Source organism: Nannospalax galili, unplaced genomic scaffold, assembly GCF_000622305.1.
Source record: "Nannospalax galili isolate Female #2095 unplaced genomic scaffold, S.galili_v1.0 scaffold106, whole genome shotgun sequence".
Lineage (NCBI taxonomy): Eukaryota > Metazoa > Chordata > Mammalia > Rodentia > Spalacidae > Nannospalax > Nannospalax galili.
The window spans coordinates 196,997-213,040 of NW_008354872.1; the positions used below are offsets into that span (position 1 = coordinate 196,997).

Below are 16,044 nucleotides of genomic sequence, written 5' to 3' on the forward strand. Positions count from 1 at the left end.
GTTAATTATAAAGAAGCTGGATGAAATATTTTGCGGTCATTCAAAAGAAACAACATGAGCAACAAGTCACAAGACGGGAAACTTACAAAGTGAAGTTAAACAGGAAAAGTGGGTGACCGAAGTGTGGACATACTTGGACTGCAGCCGTTGATTATCAATGTGTATCACATACTCAGTACATTGTGAACACTGTCCCATCTGATTCTTATGGCCTGGAATTAGGGATGAACGTCCCACTCACAGGTAAAAAGAGCACGGGGATTTATAGCAGTTAAGTGACATGCTAAGGCCTCACAGTTGGTAAGACATACAGGCAAGATGCTAACCCAGGTGGTCTATGCTGACTCCCAAACCAAGCTCTGTAGGGATAGCAACATTCATGGAGAGACAAGAGCTGAAAGCTAGAAATTCAGGCAGTAGGGGGATGAGGACATTAACAATGGATTCAATATGGCTTGAATAGTAATTTTGAAGTTTTTAAGGTTACGAAAGAGAATGCTGATGGCAGGATTTGCTGATGGCAGTGGGATAGAGAATGTCTGGAGACAGAAAACAGCTGCAAAGGTATCTCAGAAAACTTGATGGATCCACTGTTCAGCTAATAAGTCCAGCAAGTAAAAGCTGGAGGAATGCTTGGTGGGTGGGTGGGTGAAGGGAGGGAGAGAGGGAGGAAGGGGACGGGAAGGCTGGAAGGCAGGAGTAGCCCTGAAGATCCCAAAAGGAAGTTGCTCAGCTGTTGGGAAATATGATGGACTGTTTCTTAGGCTAGAGTGTCCAAGTCCCAGGAGTGTGTGTGTGTGTGTGTGTGTGTGTGTGTGTGTGTGTGTGTGTGTATTTACCCATGCATGTCCATAGGACCTGGGGACCTGGAAGGCAGAGGAAGACAAAGGAGCCTTTGATGAGGGAAGTGTAAGTGGAAAGGCCTGGAGACAGAGGCAAAGGGGTAGTGAGAGGAGATAGACCCAGACTTCTGTCCTCTCTGATGTTACTGTGGCAAACTTGAATTTGCTCTTTCTCTCAGCTATGACCCCTCCTAGACAGCACAGTGTGGGTCTCAGCTGGAAATTCCCCAAAACCTCAGAGAGTTCAGCCCCCAATCCTGGCTCCACTCAGTCCACCCACTCTAGCCTACGGGTCTGTCTTCTCTCTCTTCACCTGGCAGACTCTGGCTTCCTGCAGACAACTCGTCATCTGGTGACTCTATCCCCACCCTCTCATTTCATCCCTCCAGAAACAGTACAGGTGTGCTCTTACAGGATCTCCATTATCTGCATAAAAGGACTCTGAGTCTTTGCAAATGACAGCACATTGTCCATAGTGCCATCCTTATCAGGGACAAAGCCAGAGGTCCCTGAAGGGTTCAAGCTTTAAGTTTGCTATTAACACCCTATCTTAGTCCATCTCTGCTACTACAACAGATTATCAGAGCCTGAGAAATTCATTATGAGTAGAAACTCACTAGTTCACCCTTCTAAATGCTGAGAAATCAAGAGGAAGAGGTTCCATCTGTCTGGGGCCTGCTGGCTGTGGCAGAAGGCATCCTATGAATATCGGAGGGCAAAAGGGAACAGGATGTGTTCTTTTATGAAGAACCATTCCCATAACAACATTAATCCACCCGTGAAGCCAGTGCCACCCTGTCTCAAACTATCCCCCCTCCACCACCACAATACTTGGAGTAGATTTTCCAACTCAACCTTTCTGGGATACGTTGGGACCATTCCTCATCTTCCACATACATAAGGTGAGATTAGGGCCCAGCATTCCTCCCTCACATAGTTGCTTTAAGAGCTATTGAGCTGATAGATGTGGGCACATTTTGTAAGACACAAAAGTGCCTTGTGGAGCTGGAGAGATGGCTCAGCAGTTAAGAGTACTGGCTGTTCTTGCAGAGGACCTAACTTTTGGTTCCCAGCACCCACATGGCAGCTAACAACCACCTGTGACTCTAGTTTCAAGGGATCCGATGCTGTCTTCTGACCCTCAAGAGCATTACACGACACAGGTGCACTTATATGCATCCAGGCAATACACTCATACATATAAAATAAAAATAATAAAATATTTTAAGGGGGGGCTGGAGAGATTTCTCAGAGGTTAAGGGCACTGACTGCTCTTACAGAGGACCTGGGTTTCCAGCACACAAATGGAGGCTAACAACAGTCCATAACACTGCTTCCAGGGGAATCTGATGCCCACTTCTAACCCACGACATGGGTGCATTTACATATATGCAGGCAATACACTCATACACATAAAATACAAATAATAAATATTTTTAAAAAGAATAAAAAAAGAATTGGCTTGTGAAAAAATTCCACCTAAGTTCAAGTTTTGGCTTCACAACTCATTTCCCAGATGATCATGAAAAAGTTCAACATCCCTGAATTTTGTTTTCTCACTTACAAAGTGAGGGTGATAGCACTCAGCAGTGAGAATTCAGAGAACAGGTAGCAGGGGCTTCCTGCCCCCCTGACCAGGAAATTCTGATGCATAGTAGCTATCTGAATGCTAAACCCAGAGCTCATTGACCACAGTTTTTTTAAACCAAAGGACAGGAAGACATACTGTCAAAGCCAGATTGGTATCAGGGATTTGATTTGCATAGAAATGAGAAAATTCTGAATAGTCAAAACTGGCCAAGTCAGGTGTGAAAATAAGATCCTACAGCGCTGGTATTCTCAGTGGCCATTCTGCCTGCTCTTCTCCCTTCATTCCCTTAACTCCCTGTGGGAACAGTGGCTGTAATAGCTCCCTGCTCATCTTCAAACAAGTCCTCACTGGAGGCGATGGACACGCCCTCCATTCACTTTTTCTTTCATTCAATTGTTTCTCCATTTGGTAGACATTAGGTAGCACCTTCTCTGAATCATGTACTCTAGTAAATGCTGGGGATATAGTGGTCACTTCTATCCATTCTTGGAATCAAACAGTTTCTAACCTAATCTACAGAACTGTCAAATTGACCACTAGTTATTGGGAAAGAAGCAGCTATCCTGAAAAATGGCAGAGTCAGGGGAAGGGGCACCCATTAAAAGGACGGGCAGAAGGGTGTGGGCAGAGCAGTACTGGGTAGAATAAAGCATTAGAGATCCCTGGGGAAGGGCAAGCAAGGAGATGGGAAGAGCCCATCATGGAGGATGGCACTGGAAGGTGCCACTGGATGATTGAAGAAGGGCAGAGCTGGCCACCCTCAGGCTTTGTGTGCTTCTGTTTGGCTTTGTTCCCACAGGGGAAGGATTCCCCATCCAGTTCCATGTTTAACATGATGCTTCATTTCAGCAATATCGTTTTCATCTGCTGTAGTCAAGGCTCAGAGAAAGAAGGAGACAAATCCAAGATTGTAAACCTTGACCTTCGGGTCCTGGCTCAATATACTTCCCAGTACATCAAACAGATTTGTGCATATTTGACACCCTAGGACAGGGGCTTATCAAATTGAGGCCTTTTCAAAGGTCCTTGGCTAAAATGAATAAATAGATTGAACATGATTAAGACTGTGAGGAAGGTTACAGTTGAATGTCATAGAGCCAGAGAATTAATAAACTCAATATAAGTGGAGATGTATTTGAGTAAGATCAGTATTCGAAACTGAACAACAAACTCAAACACGGCCAGTCTTTACCCCTCCCACTCCAGAAAAAGCAACTATACCCATCCCATATCCTTAAGATTATAAAGATACAGGGGCTGGAGAGATGGCTCAGCGGTTAAGAGCACTGACTGCTCTTGCAGAGGACCTGGGTTCGATTCCCAATACTCACATGGCAGCTATGAACCATCCTTAACTCCAGTTCCAGGGGAATCCAATGCCCTCTTCTGACCTCAGAGGCATTGCACAACACAGGCGCACTCACATACATGCAGGCAATACACTCATACACATAAAATAAAAATAATAAAATATTTTTAAAAATTACAAAGATACAGATGTGAGGGCTGGGCTGAAGGGATGGCTCAACAGTTAAGGCTACATTTGCACAGGACCTGGATTTGGTTCCCAGCACCCACATGGCAGCTAACAACTGTCCATAACCCCAGTTCCAGGGGATCCGACAGCCTCTTCTGAGCTCCGCAGACATTGCACGACACGGGTGCACTTACCTACATGCAGGCAATAAATGCGTACACCTAAAATAAATTAAAACTTTTGAAAGTTTAAAAAAAAAAAAAAAAAAAAAAAAAAAAGGTCACTAAAAGAGTATGAGAGACCACAATGCTGTATTCACAGATACCGAGTGGGGCTTCCGCCCGCCATTTTTTAGACATGGCAGCGGCTCTGGGAGGAATGTTCTCAGGGCAGCTGCCCCGGCCCGCCACCTCCGCAGGGCCTCCCCGGCCAGGCCTCGAAGCACCCAGGGCTTCAAGGCCGCAGAACAGCACGTTGGTGGACAAGCTAGAGTCCTTGTCCGAGGCTTGCTTTGCTTCTCTTTAAGTTAGGATCATGTCAATGGCACTGATCAGGAAGAAATTCGCACTGGTGTTGATCAGTGTATCCAGAAGTTTTTGGACACTGCAAGACAGACTGAATGTTTTTTCCTTCAAAAAAGGTTGCAGTTGTCTGTCCAGAAACCAGAGCAAGTTACCAAAGAGGATGTCTCAGAACTAGGAGTGAATTGCAGGTGAAAGACGCTCTGGTTCAGAAGCACTTGACAAAGCTGAGGCATTGGCAGCAGGCGCTGGAGGACGTCAACTTGCAACACAAAAAACCAACCGAAATCCCCCGGGGGTCCCTGACCTACCTCGAGCAGGCATCTGCCAATATCCCTGCACCTCTGAAGCAGCCTTAAGAGCAGTCTGGCAAATAAGACAGCACTGTCTTGTTAAATGCACATGGCATTTTGGAAGAACTCTCCTGGAGAATGAGTTGATGTCCGTTTTATGTTCCTACTGTTTTATGACTTCTTTATGTTTGAGATAGGACTTTATCGTGTGGCCCAGACTGACCTTGAACTCATGATTCCCTGCCTCAACATTAGTGCCGCCTCAACATTAGTGCCGATTTCCTGAGTATCCTATAAAATGCCTATGGCTTTAATAAGCTAAGGAAGCTTTTTGTCCTTAACAAAGTTCAGACTGTTAGAGTGGTGACACAGTTTCTTATCTGACTTTTGGGGTTTTGTTTTAAAAATATTTTTGTTTTATGTGAATTTGTGTCTTTTTTTTTTCAATTGTTAGATTAGTTTGGTATCACCCGAAGGAACAAATTTTGATAGTTTGAGAAGCCAGGGGCTATGGAGTTTGGTTGTCAGACTTAATAACCATGATAGTATAGACAAATTTGTTACCTTTCAAGACTGAACTAACTCAATAAGAGGAATCTAATAGTGTCTCGCGTCCAGTAGTCAGAGTCAGCATATTTTGCAAGTGGCTTACTAAAGGGTTAAAATACACTAGATTAGCACAGTAGGTAGTGTTACAGGAGGAGCCCTACCTGATGCTGGCTTTTATTTGGGGTGTGATTTATGGGATGTTTATTTACTATTATGAGGGTGCATTTATCAGGAGCATGACATGCCTAATGTTGTCAGTTTGTGCAGTATATGTCAACATAAGGAACAGGGTCACAGTTGGCACTTGAGGCATGAAGGGTTAAAACTTGCTTGTTTCTATGAGTTTGATTTGTGTATCACCATTTAAAATTCTCCCTATGGATTATGATGTGTAAGTGTCCCTGTGTAACTTGCTCTGTGATATGCCTGTGAAAATTATGCATTGTTCTCCTTGAACGTGAAAGGTCTTATTTGTTTTTGTATATGATAATTCTAGTTCATTTTTTCTGTATACTTGGTTGTAATGCTGTTTGTCACATGAACCAATGAGTACTAGCCCAAGGCCAACAAATTCCCTTAATTAGAATGAATAGGTTAAAGAGAGCTTTGAAAAGTTGTTTGGGCTGGGCAGGTATGGTGGCACACTTGTAATTCTAGCACTTGGGAGATGGAGGCAGGAGGATCAGAGTTCAAAGTCATCCTCAGCTTAATAGCAAGTTTGAGGCTAGACTAGGCTTCAGAGGTCCTGTCTCAAACACCAAATAAAAAAACAAAACACCTGTTTTATGAAGCTCTTACTGGCAGCTTTAGATTTCATGGCTAAAAACCTAAATAAACTGATATGTTTTGGTCAGTATTTCAATAATAAAAGTGATGAAAATACTAAAAACTCATCTTATTAAATTCAAATATGTCAAAAACAAAACAAACAATCAAAAAAACGATACCATAGCTATCTAATGGAATACCTGTTTTCAATTGTCCTGGTTACAAGGGTGCCTGCAGTAAATTCTGTTATCAAGAATGTCTCAACCCCTGCCTGCAGTATCTGCTTCTATAAACAGTCTAATCTCAAAAGGAATTTCCCCTCAGTCATCTCAGTGCGTGCAAACATCTGTGTTAGAAGTCATGTAGCCACAGTTTAGGCCCACCAATGGTGACTGTTAAGAGACAGTGTGAGAAAACCCGATAAAATCTGAGATTTTGTAACTTGGGGCCAACAGCTTCAGCATTTTCTATTAACTTGGGGCCCATGGCTTCAGCACTCCTCTGAGCCCACCAGCATGAATAAAGTTTTGAGTTCTCCGACCCTCCAAGTGAATACTTGGTCTCTCAACTGTCTGATTTCCATAACAGCTGCTCTTTCAGAGGACCTGAGTTTGGTTCCCAACACCCATGGCAGGCAGCTCACAACTGCCTGTAACTCCAGCTCCAGGGGATCATGTGACACCGTCTTCTGGACTCTGAGGCACTCACATGCACATACCCATACACACAGACACACACAGTTTCAGGCCTTGGGAGACAAGACAAGCATATCTCTGTGAGACTGAGGCCAGCCTGGTCTACTAGCAAGTTCCAGGCCAACTGGGGCTACAGGGAGACCCTGTCTCAAACAATTGAACAAAAAATAGACCAAACAAGGGCCAGAACAGAGATGCAAAGCATCTGCAGGTGAGTGAGTCCTAACCATCACTGCTTGTTAGAATCACCTGAGAGAACGTTAAACCTACACAGATGACCAGGCACCATGCCAAGAGATCCCCAGGACAACTGGCCTGGAATGGGGCTACCCAGGCAGCCTTGGATTTTGAAACCTTGCCATGTCACCTGATGTATAGGGCTGAGAACTGATGTCCTGTATTAAAGAGAGATCTGGGCCTGGTGGCACAACTGCTCTCTTCTCAACCGTCACCCAGGAGGCTAAGGCAGGTAGACTTCAAGATTTGCCTGAGCTACAGAGTGAGCTCAAGGCTAGCCTGGAAAACTTAGCGAGACTCTGTCTCAATATAAAAGCGGCCAAAAAGAATGCTGAGGATGTATCTCAGTGGTAGAATACTTGCCTGCCAGGAGCAAGACCCTAGGTTCAAATCTCCAAAGCACTGCAAAATAAGTAAAATGAGACATAGATAGGAAGTGTGAAGATGGATAATTGATGTGTGTGTATGTGTGTGTGCGTGTGTGTGTGTATACACCAGAGGACAAGTTTCAGGAATTGATTCTCTCCTTCCACTTTAAGCAGTCTTTCTCTTAGAGGAGGGGAAGAGTCTCCTGTCTCTGGTTCCTTTCTCCCTGCAGGAGTGCTGGGATTACAGATCCTTACCACTGTATCCAGTCTTTTTAGTTGGGTTCCAGGGATTAAAGTAGGGTTGTCAGGCTTGCCCAGCAAAGGCTTTTCTAAACTATCTCCCTAGCCTCAGTAGATACACTTCTGATAGGTGATTGTTCTAGTCTGCTTCTCCAGCGCTGTAACAAAATACTCTGACTAATACCGACTTGGTGAAGAAAGGGTTTATTTGGCTTATATCTCCCAGGTCACAATTCATCAGGGAGCCCACAGTAGGAACTCAGGGCAGGAACCTGGAGGCAAGAGCTGAAGCACAGGCCATGAAGGAATGCTGTTTATTGGCGTGCTCTCCTGGCCCATGCTCAGCCTGCTTTCTTATACAATACAGAACCACCTGCCAAGAGGTGGTACCACCCACAGTGGGCTGGGCCCTCCCACATCACTCAAAAATCAAGAAACTACCCCACGGGCAGAACAAAGGAAGAAGGGATCAGATCAGAAACAATAGGTCTGTCCCAGATTGTGCAAAGATGGTGAAACAGCAGCAAGTTGCTAATCGTTTTATTTACTTATTTGTTAGACTCCATATGTCTACTCAATTCACAAGGACAGTTGTCATTCCCTCAAAGTTAAAGGAGGGTAGTTTACCTAACACCCTAGGGTTTTCCTTTTTAATTAAACTTCTAGAACTAGAAAGGTTACAAGTAACCATACTTGATATCACTAATGGTAAGTTTTAGGCTACATGGTTTTTAACCACAATTTTTTTAAGTTAAAAATATTAGAACCTGGAGCTGGAGAGATAGCTCAGCAGTTAAGAGCACCGGCTGCTCTTGCAGAGGACCTGGATTTGATTCCCAGCACCCACATGCTGGCTAACCATCCTTGGAAACTCCAGTCTCAGGAGATCCAAAGCCCTCTTCTGGCCTCCTTGCACATTACATGACAAGGGTGCACTTACATTCATGCAAGCAAAACACTCATACACATAAAATAAATAAGTCAAAAAACGTTTTAAAATATTAAAACTTAAGAGAAGCGATTAAAATAAAGACTGGAGCCAAGCAGTTGGGATGCCATAATTATTGCCATTGGTTCTAAATCTGTTCCAAGACTTGTCATAGTTAAGGCAAAATAAGTAATCTGGCAAGCTTTGGGTTTCCGTGTGCTCCTCCAGCTCTGAGGGTCAAGATCACTGCACTGCACTTCTGCCTGCTCCCTGCTGCCCACACAACCAGTGCCTTCAGCCTGATCCTGCTGGGCCTGACTGTGTTGGATTTGGTTGGTGGAAGAGGCCAGCCTCAAAACAGCTTCATCTCTGTGCAGCCCTGACTTAGCTGCCAGGCCTGAGTCCTCAACCATCTGAGAATCACAGCTCCCTGAGGCAGTGCTCCTATCTGTCCTGAGCCAGACAGACCAAGCCTGTTGATTTGACAGGCAAAACAGAGCCAGCCTCCAGGCTCCCAGCAGCCACAAGGCTATTCAAAGCTGGGAGTAGGAAGATTTTCATGAGGTGCTGACAAATGAAGCTGGGATCCTGCAGAATTGACACCTCGTGCAGTCAGGCATGGCAGTCACTCAGGGTAAGCTGTGCCTGGGACGCACCCAGGAGGGAGAGACAGTCTTAGGGGAAGAGGCCCAGTTTTTAGGCCTCAGTCTTCAACCACTACCCTTGATTTTGTCTTTATTTTGTTTTTATTTTTGTTTCATATTTTATTTCTTTTTATTTTATGTGTATGAGTGTATTGTCTACATGTATGTGAGTGCACCCGTGTCATACAAAGTGGCAGAGGTCAGAAGAGGGCTTCGGATTCCCCTGGAACTGGAGTTAAGGATGGTTCGTAGCTGCCATGTGGGTGCTGGGAATCGAACCCGGGTCCTCTGCAAGAGCAGTCAGTGCTCTTAACGGCTGAGCCATCTCTCCAGCCCTTGGTTTTATTTTGAAACAGAGTCTCACTATGTAGCCTGGGCTGGCCTAGAATTTACTGTGTAGACCACGCTGACCTCAAACACACAAAAGATCCATCTGCTCTGCCTCTGCCTTCAGTGCTGGATTAAGTGCCATCACCATGGCTTTTGCCACTACCCTTGTTATTGTTCATGCAGGAAAAGCTCCCAGGCCCCTCTCCTAGGAAGCACCAGCCTGAGCACCAGTGTGAGCACCAGACCCTGTGCTGCTTATCCCCAAGCCACTAGTGTCAGGGCAAAGGAGCATTTGCTGAGTGCCTGCTGAGGCCAAGCACTGGCTAGGTGCTCCATCTCAGCAGCTAGTCACTTTCACAGAAGCCCATAAGGTAAGGACTCTCTACCTCTGTTTTGTACTTAAGAAACCTGAGATCCTGGGCCAGGCGTGGTAGCACACGCCTTTAATCCCAGCACTCAGGAGGCAGAGGCAGGTGGATCTCTGTGAGTTCAAGACCAGCCTGGCCTAAATAGTGAGTTCCAGGACAGCTGGGGCTACAGGGAGACCCTGTCTGGAAAAGAAACCTGAGATCCCACAGAGTGTAACCAGCCTAAGTCAACAGCTGGGAAAGGGCAGAGCTAGGATTTGAATATTGGTCTCTGACAATCTGAGCCCATGCTCTTTCTCCCTGAATGAGCCCATTCTCAAGACAGATAAGGACATGCAGTCACCCTGTTTCCCATTAGTGACTAGCACTTGCCAGCTCTGTGACCTATGCCCCTTCTATTCTCTGAGCCCTCAACTTCCCCACTTGAAATGATTGCAAAAAATAAAGTGAGAGCCAGGCGTGGTGGCGCATGCCACTTGGGAGGCAGAGGCAGAGGCAGAGGCAGGCAAATCTCTGTGAGTTCAAGGCCAGCCTGATTTATGTAATGAGTTCCAGGATAGCTGGGGCTACAGAGAGACCCTGTCTCAAAGACAAAAAAAAAAAAAGTGAGAGAGGTGAAGGAGCTTGGCTGTGCACCGACTCCAGGGCCACACTTCACTGCTCTCAGGAGTCACTTCCCCAGGGGAAGTGGCCAGACGTGTTTGGATAGCACTCCAGCTGTTCCTCTCTCAGAGCTTGCCCTTACCTATCTAAGAGCAGAATTGCACCCTGTCCTGTCTACCCCGCAAAATGATCAGCTCAGAAGCCAGCATTTAGTGAAGACCATAAATACTGTTGGTGAATGAAGGCTTGTGAAGAAAAGAGCAAGGACCAAAGACTTGATTCTGGCTGAACCAGTAACTCACTGTGTGACCTTGGGCTGCTTACTGGCCATCTCCAGCCCTCGGTGACCCTGTTTATAAATAGGGGGGCAGGGGCGAGGTTGTTTGGAAACTTATTTCAGCTCTTGTGTGATTCTGTAAAGGTTTGCAGCCCAACCTTCTTCCTCCCCATCAAAAGCTGAAGCTATGTTATGGTCACATCTTAGGACCTTAGTCCAGGAATATCCCCAACAAAGAAGATAGTCTATGGGACCCCTGCTTAATTTAGAAGCAGACAAGCAATTTTCTGGCAGCTAGGTCCTCCAGTCTGTGAAACAGAAGCGCTCCTGTGTACAAAGTGTTTTACAGTTTACAAAGCACTTTTCCATAGGTGCTCTGTGAGAGGCCCTGGGAGGACACAAGTCACTATCCCACTTTATTGACCATGAAGTGACTTGCCTAGGAACTACAGCAGAGGTGAGACACGAACCTAGAGTTGGGCTCCTGACCCCAATATGCTCTTCTTCCTTCACACAGTCCACCTGTATCCAAGCAGCAAAGAAGAGCTGGGCTCATTCAACCAAAACCCACCTTGGAGGCTTGCAAGTTTGCCACCTGGGTAGAAAACTGCCTGGCACAATGCACCATTTTAAAGTCAAATTTAGTACAGAAGGGTGTATACCAGGTGGGCTTGTGGTTGGGGAGTGAGCTGCACCAGAGGCAAGAGGCCAAGCCCATGCCACAGGCATTATATGCCACAGGCCCTGCACACCACTGGAGATGCAGAAATACTACAGTTCACACAGGTGAACAGCCGCTGCCCAAGCTGCCCACCCCTTCCTGCTCCCAGCTACTCTGGCTGTCCTTCCAGTGGACTCCCTGAACAGCCCTCAAGATCCTACAACTAAAGGGTTTAACATAAGAAAAAAAAAAAAAAAAGACTGGCACAGCAGGAGGCTGTATCCTAAAAAGTTTCCCTTAAAGTTGGTTGCCTGATCCAACACATGCACTCTGATCAGTCATCACCCACTGCCCCAGTTTCCAACTTGAGGTGATCCTCCGGCCTCTGCCTCCCAAGTGCTGGGATTAAAGGCATGCACCACCATGCCTAGCAGGAGTATTTTTTTGACAGATATAAATTCACAATCTTCACAAAACACAGAGATATAAGGTAGATACTCCCTTTTAGTAAACATTAAAAAGTGTTTACACCGGGCATGGTGGTGCACGCCTTTAATCCCAGCACTCAGAAGGCAGAGGCAGGTGGATCTCTGTGAGTTCAAGGCCAGCCTGGTCTACATAGTGAGTTCCAGGACAGCTGGGGCTACAGGGAGACCCTGTCTCAAAAAAGACCAAAATAAATAAATTAACTAATTAATTAATTAAAAGTATTTATGCCCCCCAAAATAACCAAAACCTTGGTAACACCTTTAAATGAATTTGTATTTTATTACCATACACACTTGATATACATACGAATATACATACATAGGTATACATAGGTATATACATTGGTGTGACCTTTTTATGTGATTTAATCAGTAGACGAATGGATGTTACAGTTAGAATATAAAATGCCCCCCACAGGCTCTGTCTGAACATTTGTTCCTTGGCTGGTGATGCTATTTTGGAGGTTGTAGAGCCTTTGGAGCTGTGGCCTCACTAGCAGAACTAGATTGCTTGAGTGGACCATGAAGGCTTGAGCTCTCTGCTTCCTGATCCTCTACGATGTAGCAAGTGGTGCTGCAAGTTTCCACTGCCCCACATTGCTGCCCCGGCTGCCATGCCTTCTCCTCACTGACAGACTGTGTCCCCTGAAAACTGTGAGCCAAAGTAAGCCCTTCCTTTCCAAGGTGCTTCTGTCAGGTGTTCTGTCACAGCATCAAGAAAAGTAAGTAATGCAGTGAGCAGTGCTTAGTATTTATGTGAACTAGGGCACAATTTTCCATCTTCCTATCTATGGCATGAAAGCTGCTATTCTAGCTGGCCTAATCTTCCCTCAACTTTACAGCTGATAAAACTGAATGTGCAGAGGAAAGTGAACCTGCTTAAACTCATTTACAACTCAAGAGTTAAAGCCTGAGGCAAGTCAGACTGCGCCAGTTTAAATGAAAGCTCCGCAAGATGGTATTGACCAGAGCCAAGGTGCATAGAGGATATGGAATATTTTCTTGTAAAATGGAAAGGATGGCCAGATTCTACAAATACTTGGGAACACTTGAAAAATCTGAAGAGTCCATTACTACTTCAGCAGTTCTCTAACGACAAGCATAATTATTTATCTTGGGTAAAGAAAGGCAAAGCAATAATTCCAAAAGACAATAGTAACAAAACTTTGAGACATGCCATTGCTGAGTACATTGTGAAGAAAGCTAAACAAAGAATAGCTCTGTAGAGATGGCAAGATGACCTCAACAGAAGAATCATAAAGGAATGATATTTGTGGAAAATACTGTTGACTTGGAGGGCCCGCCTTCAGATTTCTACTATGTTAATGAATACAAGCCAGCTCCTGGGATCAGCTTAGACAACAAAGCTACCTTTGGTTGTTCGTGCACAAATTGCTTCTTTGAGAAGTGTCGTCCTGCTGCAGCTGGAGTTGTTTTAGCCTATAAGAACCAACAAATTAGAATCCAACCTGGCATGCCAATCTATGAATGCAACTCAAGGTGCCAATGTGGACCTGATTGTCCCAATAGGATGGTACAAAAAGGCACACAGTTTCACTGTGCATCTTTCGAACTAGCAATGGCTGTGAATGGGGTGTAAAAACCCTTGTGAAGATTAAAAGAATGATTTTGTCATGGAGTATGTTGGAGAGGTAATCACAAATGAAGAGGCTGAAAGACGAGGGCCGTTATATGACAACAAAGGAACCACCTATCTCTTTGATCTGGACTACGAATCTGATGAATATGATTTTGTGAATCATAGTTGTGACCCAAATCTTCAGGTGTTTAGTGTTTTCATTGATAACCTTGATCCTTGTCTTCCCAGAATAGCATTATTTTCCACTAGACCAAGAGAGGCGGGAGAAGAGCTCACTTTTGATTATCAAATGAAATGTTCTGGAGAATTATCTTCAGATTCTATTGACCTCAGCCCTGCCAAAAAAAAGGGTCTGAACTGAATGGAAATGTGGAGCAGAGATTTGCAGAGGTTACCTCAACTGAATTTTCAAGAAATGGAGCTGATAAGTTTTGTTTGTTTGTTTGTTTGTTTGTTTGCTTGTTTTTTGGTGTTTTTGAGACAGGGTCTCCCTGTAGCCCCAGCTGGCCTGGAACTCACTATGTAGACCAGGCTGGCCTTGAACTCACAGAGATCTGCCTGCCTCTGCCTCCCAAGTGCTGGGATTAAAGGCATGCGCCACCACACCCAGCAAAAAAAAAGAAATTTTTTTGGTTTTTTTCTTTCATATTACCAAGATTATATATATATATATATATATATATATATATATATATATATATGTTAATGAACAATTCATGTCTCAAGATACGTGCTAGATACATTCTTATTGCTTCTGAAGAGGATTGCAGGGTCACATGGACAGTTCTGAGGTATATATATTTGGTGGTTAGATACCAAATACAGAAGGTAAACTATTTACAAATCACCATATGCTTTAGTTAAGAAGTCTATGAAGGCCAGGTGTGGTGGCGCACACCTTTATCCCGGCATTTGGGAGACAGAGACAGGCAGATCTCTGTGAGTTCAAGGCCAGCCTGGTCTACATAGTGAGTTCCAGGCCAGCAGGTGCTACAGGGAGACCCTGTCTCAAAAAGACAAAAAAAAGAAGTCTATGAATAGGCAAGTGTCTCCTTTAGTGTTTGAAAAGTTAAAGTGATGAGGTAGCATTGTTGATATGAAACCATTTACCTGGACTCAAAGAAATAATTTAGTTTGGGCAAATGTACAAATTCTATTTTTGTTGCCATATTGTTGTTCCTGTTTAATACTCACTGATCTTATATTTGAGGCAGGTAACACTCAGTTTTATTTTTTACACTATATTTTCTACTTTTACTTTTAAAAATTGGTGTCTTAGTGATATATTTTACATATAAAATTAAATGTACAACATTTAGTTTCATCTTGACCTCATATTTTGAAGCAGTATGTACCATTAAGAAGGTTGTCTAACCCTGTAATTTTTAAATTTTTTTTTAACCCTATAGAAGGAAAATCTCCAAAAACCTCTAAAAGTTCATAATTATGCTTCTTTGAGAGTGGGACTAAGAGGACTTTTTGGAGTGCTAGGCAGGGAAATGAGCGCTTTAAGGGTGCACATGAATTAGGTCCATGTTGAATAGCTCTCATCCAAACAGGAGAACAAGCTCTGTGGGGAGCAGCTGTCCCTAATGATTTAATATATACACTACTTTCAGTTTCAGACAGTTTTAACATTTCCTTTTTACAAAATTTAATAACTTTTGTATTTTCTGCATGTGCTTGAAAGGTAATCTATATTTGAACATATACTTGTTTTATAAGAATGTTTTAGATATAAAACTAAAATGACAAAAAAAAAAAAAATAGCCTGAGGCAGCTTCATATTCAGGATCTACCATGCTGGAGATGTTGGATCAGTGGTGCTGATTGGGCAGAGGGCATCATGCTGAGTCACTGATGACTCTTCCATTATGGGCCAAAAGCTCACATGGAGGGAGCAGAAGCAAGACGCCTACCTTTTCATTGTTAGACTCAGTTGCACAGAGACCAAGAAAGTCTCCCAGACTCAAGCAAGGAGCAAGGTTTTGCCACAACATCAACCTGCAAGGACACTTCCACCTCTCACAACTGGAGACCTAAATATCAGAGGGTCTGCCTTTCTTACTACTCACTAGAAAGTACTTGAAGAAATCTTATGGGCCTTAGAGGCAAACTGTAAATACAGTAACATGGAATAGACTGGACTCCTGCAGTGAAGATCCGGGGCTTTGGCTGCAAGAAGAAGGGAGATTAAGAAAGGGCTGTTGTGACAGCTGGTTAAATGTGCTAAGATATATATATTTCTCCTCTTTCTAAGTCTGACATGGGTATATTGCTCAACAAATATTCAGACTTCCAGAATCATCAACAAACAGAAACTCCATCTAATGGAACTGTAGCTTGTTCTGAACAATAATTCATTCAAGTTTCTCAGGTCTTTATTTCTTCTGTTCACTTTTTAAAACTTTGCTCTTTCTTTTTCTCACCCATGTTCTTATACATCGTCCTACTATAAAGAGTTGGAGCCGGGCATGGTGGCACACGCCTGTAGTTCCAGCACTTGGGAGGCAGAGGCAGGGGGATCTCTGTGAGTTCAAGGCCAGCCTGGTCTACATAGTGAG

At 44.1% G+C, this 16,044-nt stretch overlaps 1 protein-coding gene and 1 pseudogene across 1 annotated transcript; both read left to right on the top strand.

Moving 5' to 3' along the window:
• Nucleotides 1-4,267: 4,267 nt before the first annotated feature.
• LOC103749142 lies at nucleotides 4,268-4,790 on the top strand (annotated as a pseudogene).
• An 8,079-nt stretch (nucleotides 4,791-12,869) lies between these two features.
• On the top strand, nucleotides 12,870-13,841 carry LOC103749132 (histone-lysine N-methyltransferase SUV39H2-like). The gene is made up of 2 exons (XM_008851954.2): nucleotides 12,870-12,998; nucleotides 13,533-13,841. Exons 1-2 carry the CDS (start codon nucleotides 12,870-12,872, stop codon nucleotides 13,839-13,841), a joined length of 438 nt encoding a protein of 145 aa, XP_008850176.2.
• The last annotated feature ends 2,203 nt before the right edge of the window (nucleotides 13,842-16,044 follow it).

Coding starts and splice junctions, on each gene's coding strand:
- LOC103749132 (XM_008851954.2), top strand. CDS start 12,870: ATGGAATATTTTCTTGTAAAATGGAAAGGATGGCCAGATTCTACAAAT. Junction 12,999..13,532: donor AGCATAATTATTTATCTTGG/GTAAAGAAAGGC, acceptor TATGTTGGAGAG/GTAATCACAAATGAAGAGGC.